The sequence below is a fragment of the Nicotiana sylvestris genome, chromosome 6 (assembly GCF_000393655.2).
Source record: "Nicotiana sylvestris chromosome 6, ASM39365v2, whole genome shotgun sequence".
In the NCBI taxonomy this organism is placed as follows: Eukaryota; Viridiplantae; Streptophyta; class Magnoliopsida; order Solanales; family Solanaceae; genus Nicotiana; species Nicotiana sylvestris.
The window spans coordinates 210,594,682-210,606,746 of NC_091062.1; the positions used below are offsets into that span (position 1 = coordinate 210,594,682).

Here is a 12,065-nt window from a genome sequence, read left to right on the forward strand (position 1 = left end):
CCTAAATGCCTTGTAGCTTCCTGTTTATATAATGTGGTACACAACAAATCTATAAACAATACTCTACTAGACACAACTTGTAGATTCCCTAGGAAGAACTGCTCTGATACCAAGTTTGTCACGCCCCAAACCTGAAGAGGTGTGGCCGGCACCCGGTGCCATACTCGGCCCGAGCGTACCATTCTATAACTATGAAATCTAGAGGGTAACCCTCAACTTACATCGATGAGGTCATATTCTGAATCATCTGAAAATATCATCTCTCTCATCTGAGGGGTAAATATACCCAAAAACTCAAGTATATATATAAAACCGTGCAGGTTGACGAGGATGTCATGAATATTTACTGATATACAAACTATACATGACTCATCTACAAGCCTCTAGAGCTAACTGAATTGTACCATAGTCGGGACAGGGCCTCGACCTGCCCATCAAACCTGTATATATAAAATGGACTACAAGTTCTAGACCTGGTAACTCTGAGGAAGTGGAGCTTACCAACCAAGCTGATGTTTGACTTTGTCTGCTAGGAGGGTCTATCCAACTGTCAATGAGGACCTGCAAGCATGAAATGCTGCGTTCCCAGCAAAAGGGACGTCAATACAAAATAATATATTGAGTATGTAAGGTAGTGGAATAACTGAAAGCTAAAACTGAGATGATAATATAATAATTGAAAGTAGCTGGGAGTCAAAGATAATCTGAAAATATACTACTAACTCGACTCTCCCAATATAGTAAGTAATATAGTTGTTCGTCCATATAAGGCTCGGTATGTGTAACTGTTCTGCCATAGTAGGCTCGCCCATAGGCGCTCGACCATACTAGGCTCTATATCTCGGTCATTCTGGGCTTGCTCATAGGCGCTCGGCCACAATAGGCTTAGTATATAACTCAACATCTGATCAGAGGTTGCCCAATAGGGGCCTGTCCATCGATTATAGCTCGATGGTGGTGAAAGTACTATAATACTATATATATATAGACTCTCTACTCTCTTGGCTGACAGAAGATAAAACTAAACTGAATATGAAGTCCCGATTAGGGAGAATGCTGTAACTTATGAGACTAGGAATATGTGCATAAATTCAGGAATATGAGCTTCACTTTATGTCTCGTTATCAAACACATGTAATTACTGGATCATGCTAAAATGAAAGAAAGGTTTTGCCTTAACATACCTTATCACAATCTTTCAAATCACCAAGTTGAACTCGCCTCTTCGCACCTTAATCTACAACAACGACAATAATACTATCCTTAAGTTATGAAAGGTACAACTATTGCACAACGAACGACAAGCTTATTTTGTATAAAAATGGGCAACATCTCCCCTATAATCCTTACTTACTCCAAATTCAAGATAATACCAACGACACAGGAACACAACAATATCAACATATATACATTATTTCCCAACCTTATATATACCACAAAGTATTACAAAACAGCCCAACACACCCCAATCTCTTCATAAACAAAACGACCACCATAGTAGTGTCAAACAGCCCAAAAATGTTACGACGAACGACCAACCCTCTACCCTGTATTTATGTGGTGTTTCTCCACTCCCTTACTCCTTCAAAAATCCAGAAAACAGTAGTAAAACATGCAGCCCAACAGAAACACAAAACTGTCCACAAAACAGTCTGCTAAAAGTGAAAAACTCTAACTCACGGCTTTCGATCACCGTCCCGTGAGTTTTTACAACTATAGAACGACTTACCATGAATTTACAGCAGAAAAATGGATTAAAGAGATCAGTAAACTTACCTTATTTGTTGGATAAATCAGCTCATATCTTGGTTCTTCAAACTCTAGGTTTTACCTCCAGTTAGAACTTGAAAGGGAGAGAAAATCAATTAGGTTTTGTGGGTAATTTTTAGGAGGAAGTTTGCAGGGGTTTAGATCTGGTTATTTGTGATATATAATGTGATTTATATTGCAGGAGATAAGCCCTTAAATGGGCTCTTTGGATGACCCGAAATAGCCTTTTTGGGCTCTCATTTAACCAAGTAGGTGACACACCTACTTGTCACCTAGCAGCCTGCGCAGTCTCGCAAAAATACATATATCTTTTTATTCCGATGTCGTATTGATAAACGGTTTAATGCGTTAGAAAATAGACTCATAGATCTTCAATTTGATGGATGAAAAATCCCATAACTCTAAGTATATTGGGATAAAATCGCAATTACATTTGACCCAAATTTTCAGTAAAACTTATGAATGCAACTTGTGATGACTTTCGTCTATTTTTGTTCCACAACTCGCTTGACTTCATAACATAACATACGACTATCATACGACTAACAGAACTTATAATATAACTTCCTTATCATGTTAAGAACCCTAGTCTCACCCCGAAAGTATATGTTATAACATTCCAAACTTGTTGACTTTCGACGAAACATTGTTCTCTTCAATTCCTTAGCTTCTAAACCTTCCAATCCTCTTTGTACTTGTTGTCCATGATCTTCAATATATATAACATCCGAGGTACCATTATAAATTACTTTATGTGCTTTCAAAGATGATCTCATTTGTGAGCTTAAATCAATTGACTTACGACATACTCTTACGTACGAAAATATGGGGTGTAACACGATCAACCCAAGCGCTATAATAAGTCAAATCATGGCATGAATCATTAAATCTTGCTGCGGCGTGCAGTCTGATCCCATAAAAATCACTCACAATATGCCCCCAGCCTCACTTAGTCATTAATCTCTCTAGTCTCTCAGGCTCACAAGAATCATGATCATCATCCCTGCAATGATGATATGATGTATTAAATAACAGACAACAAAGACTGAGACATAATAAGCAAATAATAGATGTGACTGAGTACAAAATGGCAAATTAAGCAAATAATTCAACATGTAACACGACCTCTATGGGTCCCAATAGTACAAACACGTTGCCCAAGCAGGATTTATAACATGACTGGTAGCACAATTTCTTTAACACATGGTAAAAATACGGGTAGCAACAAGATTATTCAGCTATACAATTCCACAGAATCGATTGAGTCACAATTCTTACACGCCCGTCACCTAGCATGCACGTCACCTCAACATCAATCATATGGCACACAATTCGGGGTTTCATACCCTCAATACCAAGTTTAGGAGTGTTACTTACCTCGAACAAGCCAAATCCAACACCGAATAAGCCAAACGATGCTCTAAAATGCCATCCCGCACGTACCGACCTTCGAACGGCTCGTAACTAGCCAAAAGTAACTCAAAAATATCAAATAATGCCTAAGGAAATAATTTTAAATGACAAAGGTCAAATCTTTAATCAAAACCCCAAAGTCAACCAAAAAGTCAAGCCCGGGATCGCGTCTCAGAACCCGATAAAACTTATAAAATTCAACAACCCATTCAATTACAAGTCCAACAATACTAGTTTAATTCAAATCCGACTCCTAATCGATGTTCAAAACTCAAAAATTCATTCTATGAAACTTTAGACAAAAACACCCGATTTTTCTCTTGAAACCCTCGATCAAATGCGTAAAAAAGAAGATAGATTCATAAAATATCATCAAAACCGAGTTGAGGACACTTAGCTCGATCCATATGATGAAAATTACTTCAAGAATCGCTCCAATCCGAGCTCCATATGGTGAAAATTACTCAAGTTCGAAAAATAGAGTACTTATATGCACTGCCCAGTGGTACTCTACGCGATCGCAGTAGTACCCTCGTGATTGCGATGCACAACCATATGCTACCATAATTAACCCTACGTATTCGCGACACAAGCCTCGCGAATGCGATATACACAAAAAACAGAACTACTCAAACGTAGTAGAAACGTCCGAACGCGAAGAAGAGGTCGTTGACTGCCCAACTCAGTCAAACACTACACGAACGCGTGAATACTTGCGCGAACGCGATGCACAATCTGCATTCTGCAGCAGCCTATGCGAACATGTATGTGAACTCGCGAATGCGATGAACTTTTCCCCCCAGTCATCAAGCAACTCTACGCGATTGCGGTTAACTCTACGTGATCGCGAACCAGGAAACCAGATGCTCAGCAGAACTGGCATTATCCGAATTCGATCCAAAACACGCCCGAGCCTCTCGAGACCACGTCCGAACATTCCAACAAGTCTCATATCACGAACTTACTCGAGGCTTCAAATCACGCATAACAATATCGAAACGACGAATCGCACCTCGAATCGAACTCTATGAACTTTGAACTTTCAACTTTTAAAACTCGTGCCGAAACATATCAAATCCACCTGGAATGAACTCAAATTTAGCACACAAATCTCAAATGACATAATGAAGCTATTCCAATTCCCGGAACCACAACCCGAATCCGATATCCTCAAAGTCAACTCTCGGTTAAACTTATGAACTTTTCCAAACCTTCAAATTCCAATTTTCGCTAATTTGTGCCGAAACCTTCTGGAAACATCCAAATGCAAATCCGAGGTCAAATACTAAAAAGTCAAACTTGGTAAACTCTTCCAACTTAAGCTTAAATCATGAAATTCATTCTTCCAAATCGATTTCGAATAAACTGAAAATCAAAACCGACAATTCACACAAGTTATTATACATCATACGGAACTACTCATGCCCTCAAGCTACCGAGCGAAGTGCAAGTGCTCAAAATACCGGTCAGGTCGTTACAATTCCAATATTCAACAATAACAATAAACCAGTAGTTTCTCAAAGGCGAAGAAGTTATATTTCAAAATTCAAAACCCATAAAATTAAAATCATGGTTGTGCATATGCAAACAACCTATTAATAGCACCATTAGCAAGCAAGGGGGATTTTGGATAATAGAGAAGAAGAAAAGGTAGTTGAATCAACATTATTTATAACTTTTGGGGCGGATTACGCATATGAAGCCAAGTCAAGTCAAAACTTTTCGTATTTTCGCGGCCTTTTTTGGGCAGCAGCGATGCGAGTCAGAAATTCTGACAATATTCTCATTTCTCTGTACGAAAAGCCCTTAACCCCATGCACACTGTTTCTCTCATAACTCGTGACCCCCCTCCCCCAACCACCACCACAACAACAACAATCAAGTCTAATCCCACGAGTGGGCTCTGTAAATATAATATGTACGCACACCTTACCACTACACGAGGTTAAGAGAAGGCTCAAAGAGCCTCCCCAAACCACCCCACCCAAAAATCGCTGTAATCTCTTTGCTTAAATCTCTTTCATTTCGTCTTCATCATGCTTCATTAATTTTGCATTAGTACAAAAAACTGTTGGACTGTTGGTTTGTCCAAAAGGAGAATCATATACTTTGCCTTTTTGTCCTTTATCTCACTTTTTTTTTTGTATATTTTTCCTTTTCTCAGCATCGTAACGCGTAACGAACAGCACAATATCGATGAAACATTACTACATTTCTGGCACTCTGATTCCCTAAATGACCCAGTAAAACCGCACTCAGTCTACCCATTGTTTTGTTGCCTTTTTGTTGAACCCTAAATTTACGATTCTAGGGTTTCCCCTGTACTTGTGAATGGTTTAACTGATTGTACTACACCTTAATCTGTAAGTGATCTTACTTTATGTGTTTTTCAAGCTCTATCGCCCTCTTTAAATCAGCAAAAAAGGTTTTTTTTTCCTTCATGATTTTGCCCGAAATTTGAAATAAAGTTGATTGCACTTTCAGACTCAGATTCTTTGAATCTGAAGTATTAATTTCATTTTTTTTAATTGCAAAAATGTGCAGACGCTGAATGTTTGTTGGGAGTTTATTGGGCATTTCACACCGGAAGCTAGATCATGGTGTGGAATCTGAGGATCACAGATTCAAAATGGGCCTAAATTAGATTATGGATCTGATTGAGTTCTGTCAGTTGTGCTGGAAGCCACCGCGAAGGATTAACTAGAGGTTGCATATTTGTATATCTATTTAAAGGGACAAATAGAAGAATAATTATTGCTTAGACATTGATAAGGAAGTTGTTTGTTTGATAATGGATTTCTTCAAAGTGAAGAAGTTCAGAAAGGCCCATAAACCTGAACCAGTGGCTGATACAGAGGATATGCCTGTTCCACTGCCAGGAGAGCAAAAGAATGAGAATGGTAATGTGGGCAAATCAGCTTATGTTGATACCACTAATGCGGAACCAGAAGACGACGATGATGACTTCATCACCAATGAAGTAAAGAGGAGGTTGAAGGAACTGAGGAGAAATAGTTTTATGGTATTGATTCCTGAGGAGTCGGCCCCAGAAGATGAAGAAGCAGATGATGAAGAAGAACAGACTAACATGAATCCTGGTGATTGGAGGGACGTTGAAGCAGAAGGACGACAGTTTTGGTCTGGGTTCAATGCTGTCTATGATAAATACTCGGAACAAATGCTGTTTTATGACCGCCTGCATGCTCAGCAGCTGAGAGAATTTGGTAATAGTTCCAGACTATATGTTGCTTTCCTTCCTGACAAATTAATTTGGTTGCCTTGGTTTGCACTAGTGGCTCCAAATGTAAAACTGGAACCATCTTTATAATTTGTAAAATAATCGAGTAATATTAGATAATATTGAAGAAATTTTTTCCTTAAATTATGAATTTACAATATTTACTAGTCAATTGAAAAATACAATAAGAAAGGATAACCTCGCTAATTATCTGTGTTAATATGGAGAAAAAGTAGGGATATGCAAGACTAAACAATTTTATTTGGGGAACATTCTTGTAATGGATTCCTTTGGAACTTCTGGATTATATAGAATTTACTTTCTTGTACCGATGCCTCACTTTTAAGTAACAGGGAAGAGGACCAAGGCGTGCATAGATTCCTCTGTGTTCAACCTCCCAAGATTCAGCTACAGTGCTGGACAATAGAGACTTCTTCGACTTGCACAAGCTTCAGAAGGAAATTAGAATAACCCTTCATTGACTATTATATACTGAGATATGATAGTGATATGGAGAAAAACAAGTGTGAAGCTGCCATCTTGCTGAAATATTTGTGTTTTAGAACTCAAACCAAGGTGGCTATTTGTTGCCATAACAGCAAAACAATGGGTCCTTATAAAATACAATTTTCCACAGAACACTCAATGAACCATTCCCACCAAATACTCTACTTGCTGTTCTGGTGGAAGACTGAATTGACAAGTTCACCTGAATTTTCCAATAGATCATTTCCTTTCAATAGAACTAGTAAATTGATTATTTCCTTTTTGTTATTTTTGAATCTTAAACCTAACTCAAAAAGTGTTCTGAAGCAACTATTATAAATAGTATTACAAAATAAACAAAACTTTTTAATATTGTGAAATCACAACAGAGTATTATCATGTTAAAGACATTTAGAGCTGAGACAATCATTCTTTAAAGGCGAGCCTTAAAAGAACCGGGCTGTAATGATGTTTATACTGAGCACTTGACTCTCCGTTTTTCTATTTTAATTCTCCCTCTAGTTGATTTTTTTGTGTGGAAAGTTTCCATACATGGTTGTTATTTGTGTTTCTTCGCATGCTAGTTTATGTAGATTATAATTCACATTTGTCTATGGTCTATACTCTGGCTTTAACAGCGCTTTAATAAGTGTAATTTTTGTAGTTTTCTCATCCTCTACTAACATCTCTAAAAAGCGAGCTAATTTGCAGCTTCAAGAGTACAAAAATTCTTTGTGGTTATTAAAGTTTAAGATTTTCCAGGTTCTCATATTCCAACTACCTCTTCTCCAAGATCTGCATCTAAAAAGCTTGTCTCCCCCTTTCGGTGCCTATCCTTGAAAAAAATGGATGAATCTCAAGATGAAACTGAGCACTTGCACCAGCCTGTGGCTGAGCTTTATCAAGATCTTGAAACCGCTTATGTAGCTCAGTTGTGCTTGACCTGGGAAGTTCTTCACTGTCAACACACGCAATTGAGTCAGAAAATCTCTTGCCAACCTGAGAGTGCAATTTCCTACAATCACAGTGCCCAACAATTTCAGCAGTTCTTGGTCTTGTTACAACGGTTTATTGAAAATGAACCTTTTGAACCTGGTATGAGGCCTGAAATTTATGCTCGCATGAGAAAAGCATTGCCAATGCTACTTCAGGTTCCTAAAGTTCAAGGTAGTACTGATATCTGATAATGGTTGATTTCCTATTAGATGTTTTTATTTGATTTTCCTAATGATAAAAGACATGTTTTTTCTTTTAGTGCAAAAGACTTGGACTTGTTAAAAATATGCATTTTGCAAAAGTTTGCGTTGTATTTGAAGTTTAATGCATATTGATGTATTGGAGTTTGTAAAGTTGATTTCCTCTTGATTTGGCTAACAAACCTAATCTCTCATATTTAGGTTTTGATCAACAGAAATTGGAAGATGATGAGTTGCCAGTTCTTGCGCCAGATCTACTTAAAGTGATTGAAAGCTCAATCCTCACTTTTCGTTTATTTGTGAAGATGGACAAGAAGTCTGGCAGTGTACGCAATCTTTTCGGAAGCCAGAACCAGATGTCAACGCCCCTTCATCAGATTCAATGTTCTCTTGAAAAGGTGAGGCATTAGTTTGATATTCTCTTTGACTATCCTATGCTCTGTACCTTACTTTTGTCACTGTACATTTTATGAGGAGATATCGTTAGTTTTTGTGTTAGAAGAATTTCAAGATATTTCCTTTTAATACTCCAGAAAATAAAGGAAATATAGAAAATAAGTATGATTGCTTAAAATAGTTGAGACCCACTCAGAAAAATATCCAAATTGGAGCAGATTTAGGGAAGGCTTTGAACTTGTTTCCGACATCGTACACATGAGATGAAAAGATGGGTAACACAATCAGTCAATGAGGTTTTTTCTTTGAATCTGTCTAGTCAAAATTCTCGACTTAATTCTCTCTTCCCATCTCTCTTACCTGTGGATTCATCACATATTTTGTGCAAGGAACTGAAGCAGCAGTTTCTGGGATATTCATACGACATGTGATTACGTCTCTCGAATTGTGATGAAGCGGAAGAACAAAGTCCATATCATCAATTATATAGTTTTTTCTTTCAGATGCCTTTTCTTGACTCTTCTCTGTGGTATTCATTCTAGTTCAGCTCTTGCGAAGAGATCAAGAGGGAAGTTTTGCTTGCTTTCCTCCTGACAGATTTTCTAAACTAAAAATTAATATAAAAGTAAAAGGCTATTTTCTGAAAGATCATTAAATAATAAAAACAGGAGGATGTGTTGGGCCACTGACAAACCCGTAGTTTCTTTACAGTGTTAGAAGTCTGCCCTGGGAAATCATATATTTCCTCTGATTCCTATCTACTGAATTTTGACTAATACCGTTAACTTGATATACATTTTCCATTTTCACTAGTTGGTTGTAATGTAGCGTTAGCTAATAAGGTGTATTAATTTTAGCATGCTCTTGCTGTCTTCACTTTGTTTTGGCTAGCAAGGGCTACTTTGAGACTATTGGATGTTGCATTGTTGATCTTCTTTCTGAATAACTTCTGAGTTTCTCAAATGCAGAAAAAGGTGAAACTGAAGGAACTAAGGAAGAGAAAGAAAAACTTGAAGAAGAAATCATGGCCTACCGTGCCAGGGGATGTGGACTTGTTGCTTGGTCTAATTGATGTTAAAGTCATGAATAGGGTCCTAAGAATGGAAAGAATTAGTAAGGAGCAGTTATTCTGGTGTGAAGAAAAGATGAAGAAGCTAGATATAAATGACGGCAAGCTGCAGAGAGACCCCTCTATTATCTTATTTCCTTGTTAGCAGGCAATCAGGAACGCTCTCGAATTGCTAGAAAAACCACTATCCTCGTTTTTCCTCTGTATTGGCTGTATAATAGGGTGGATGTTCTTCATCAACTGCTTAGTGATGGTGGTTTTCTAGTTGAAAAGACATTTAGCAATGCGTACCGCGTGGTTTAATAAGCCTCATACGAGTGACATAGCGGTAAATGCTTACTTGCAATTGGTGTTTACACCAAACTATTCAATTTAACACCAACTAAGCAATGTAATCATGGCTAGTTGAACATCTTTACAAAAGACGTGTTGCATTCACTAGTTTGGTGCAAAAATCAAGTGCAGGTAAGTGTTTATAATGTAGCTCCCTCGTCCCTCCCCTAAGGCATGATGATAGTTTTTTCTGTTGCTTTTTAACGAAAACTAGGAAAGAAACCTGGCATTTGCTTGTCTGTCGTGCCAACATTCTAAAACTTACAGAAGCAAGGTGCTTAGGAAGTCTTCGTATGTTTTTATTAGCTTACGGTCAATCTATCCATGGGCAGTATATGTAATATCGTTGATCAGTTGGCTGAGGGTAGAGGTGGCAAAATGTTTAAAAATAAATAGTTATCCGCCCATATTATCCATTAAAAAATGGGTTGGATAATGAACTGCTTAAAAATAGGTCGAATATGGATGAGAACCATATTATCCACTTAGAAAATGGATAACCAGTGGATAATTAATGGGTTTAACTTTTACATTTGTAAAACTTCAAATTGGGGTTCCTTAAGTTTGGGAGACTAGGAATTCTCTCAAAAGTGATCATATTCAAGAAGCCATGAATAATATGAATATTCATATTATCCGCCGGATAACCTCTTTTTTTATCTGTCTCAAATATGAATCGGGTTGAGTATTTTATCCGTTTTTAAATTATCCGTTTTCGACTCGCTCATATCCAACCCACCCGTTTGCCACCCCTAGCTGAGGGCGAGGGTCTGCGTTAGTCTCTCGGCGAAACCTGTAGTGGTTAAGTTTCATGTGGGTAAATATTTGTGTCACCTAACAATTTTGGGCTTTTCCTAATTTTTCTAATGCCAATACTTGGTAAAAATAGCACGGTATAGCCAGTTTTCGGACTGGTCATTCAAAAATAGCCAATATTTACGAAGTCAATGAAAAATAGCCACTATTTTGCTGCAACAGAGATCGGTCCAACATAATATACTGGAGTTCGGTGCACCTGTGTATGAACTCCAGTATATTATGCTGGAGTTCTAGTGTACTTATGCTGGAACTCCATCATATTATGCTGGAGTTCCAACATACTTATCCTGGAACTCCAGTATAATATGCTGGAGTTCAAGCATATTTATGCGGGAACTCTAGTATAATATACTGACGTATTTTCCGAGTTTTGAACAGTGTTTTCGCTTATATTTATGTTTACATGAAAAGTGGCTAAATTTCGATTACTTTTAAAATTGGGCTATTTTTAAACGACTAGTTGTAAATCTGGCTATTTTTGAATTTCTCCCCAGTGTTCGTTTCTTGCAAGTCTTTGATTATGCCAATTACGACCCTCAGTTCTGCAAAGATAAATCTATGAATATTGGTCATTGTGGGACCGATATTTTAATTTAATCGTTTCGAAGCTTGTTTCTTCACATGGAAACTAAAAAATTAAAAGATTCATTTTTCCTTTTGCCTTTGATTAAAAATAAAAATGAAAAATAGTCCTACTAATTATAAGCTGTTAACATCATTTTGTGGAGCCTTAGGAATATAAAATGGAATTATAATAATTCCGCAATAAGTAAAGTAGAGTAGTTTAATATCTTGAGAAAAGAAGACAAGTATTCAACAACGTTACAACAATACCTGGTGTAATTTTACAAGTGGGGTCTAAAAAGGCTAATTTGTACGCAGACCATACCCATGCCTTATCTTAACTCGAGACTGTTCACGATACACCCTCAGTTTAAAGAAAAACAAAATACTCCCTTTGTTCCAGTTTATGTGAACCTATTTCATTTTTGGTCCGTTCTAAAAAGAATGATTCATTTCTAAATTTGATAACAATTTAGCTTAAACTTACGATTCAACCCTTAATGAGAAGCTTTTATAACCACACAAATACTCTGGGTTTCTTTTTGACTTGTTTAGGATAACAAATTTCAAAGTCTTTATTTTTTTTAAACTTCGTGCCCGGTCAAACAGATTCATATAAATTGAACGAAGAGGCCATGTTGGAAATACTTAAGAAAAAAAGAAGTAATGACAACAAAATAATAAAATAGCCGGAGCAAAGAAAATAACAGCTAATATATAAAATTACATAATAGGATAATATAAGATAATACTAATGCGACTAATAGGTAAAAGGTATTGG

The 12,065-nt window shown here is 37.1% G+C and overlaps 1 protein-coding gene across 1 annotated transcript; it reads left to right on the top strand.

Annotated features, from left to right (window-relative positions):
* The first annotated feature begins 5,348 nt into the window (after positions 1–5,348).
* LOC104230296 (uncharacterized) lies at positions 5,349–9,880 on the top strand. Its single transcript, XM_009783058.2, has 5 exons — positions 5,349–5,546; positions 5,728–6,407; positions 7,670–8,074; positions 8,305–8,501; positions 9,468–9,880. The coding sequence occupies exons 2-5, from the start codon at positions 5,975–5,977 to the stop codon at positions 9,711–9,713; spliced, it is 1,281 nt and encodes a 426-aa protein (XP_009781360.1). The 5' UTR covers positions 5,349–5,546; positions 5,728–5,974; the 3' UTR covers positions 9,714–9,880.
* Positions 9,881–12,065: the final 2,185 nt, after the last annotated feature.

What these genes read in the sequence shown, in the direction of transcription:
- LOC104230296 (XM_009783058.2), top strand. Translation starts at nt 5,975, where the DNA reads ATGGATTTCTTCAAAGTGAAGAAGTTCAGAAAGGCCCATAAACCTGAA. An exon ending in TCAGGTTCCTAAAGTTCAAG is followed by an intron (nt 8,075 to 8,304) that starts GTAGTACTGATA and finishes TCTCATATTTAG; the next exon opens with GTTTTGATCAACAGAAATTG. An exon ending in TTCAATGTTCTCTTGAAAAG is followed by an intron (nt 8,502 to 9,467) that starts GTGAGGCATTAG and finishes TCTCAAATGCAG; the next exon opens with AAAAAGGTGAAACTGAAGGA.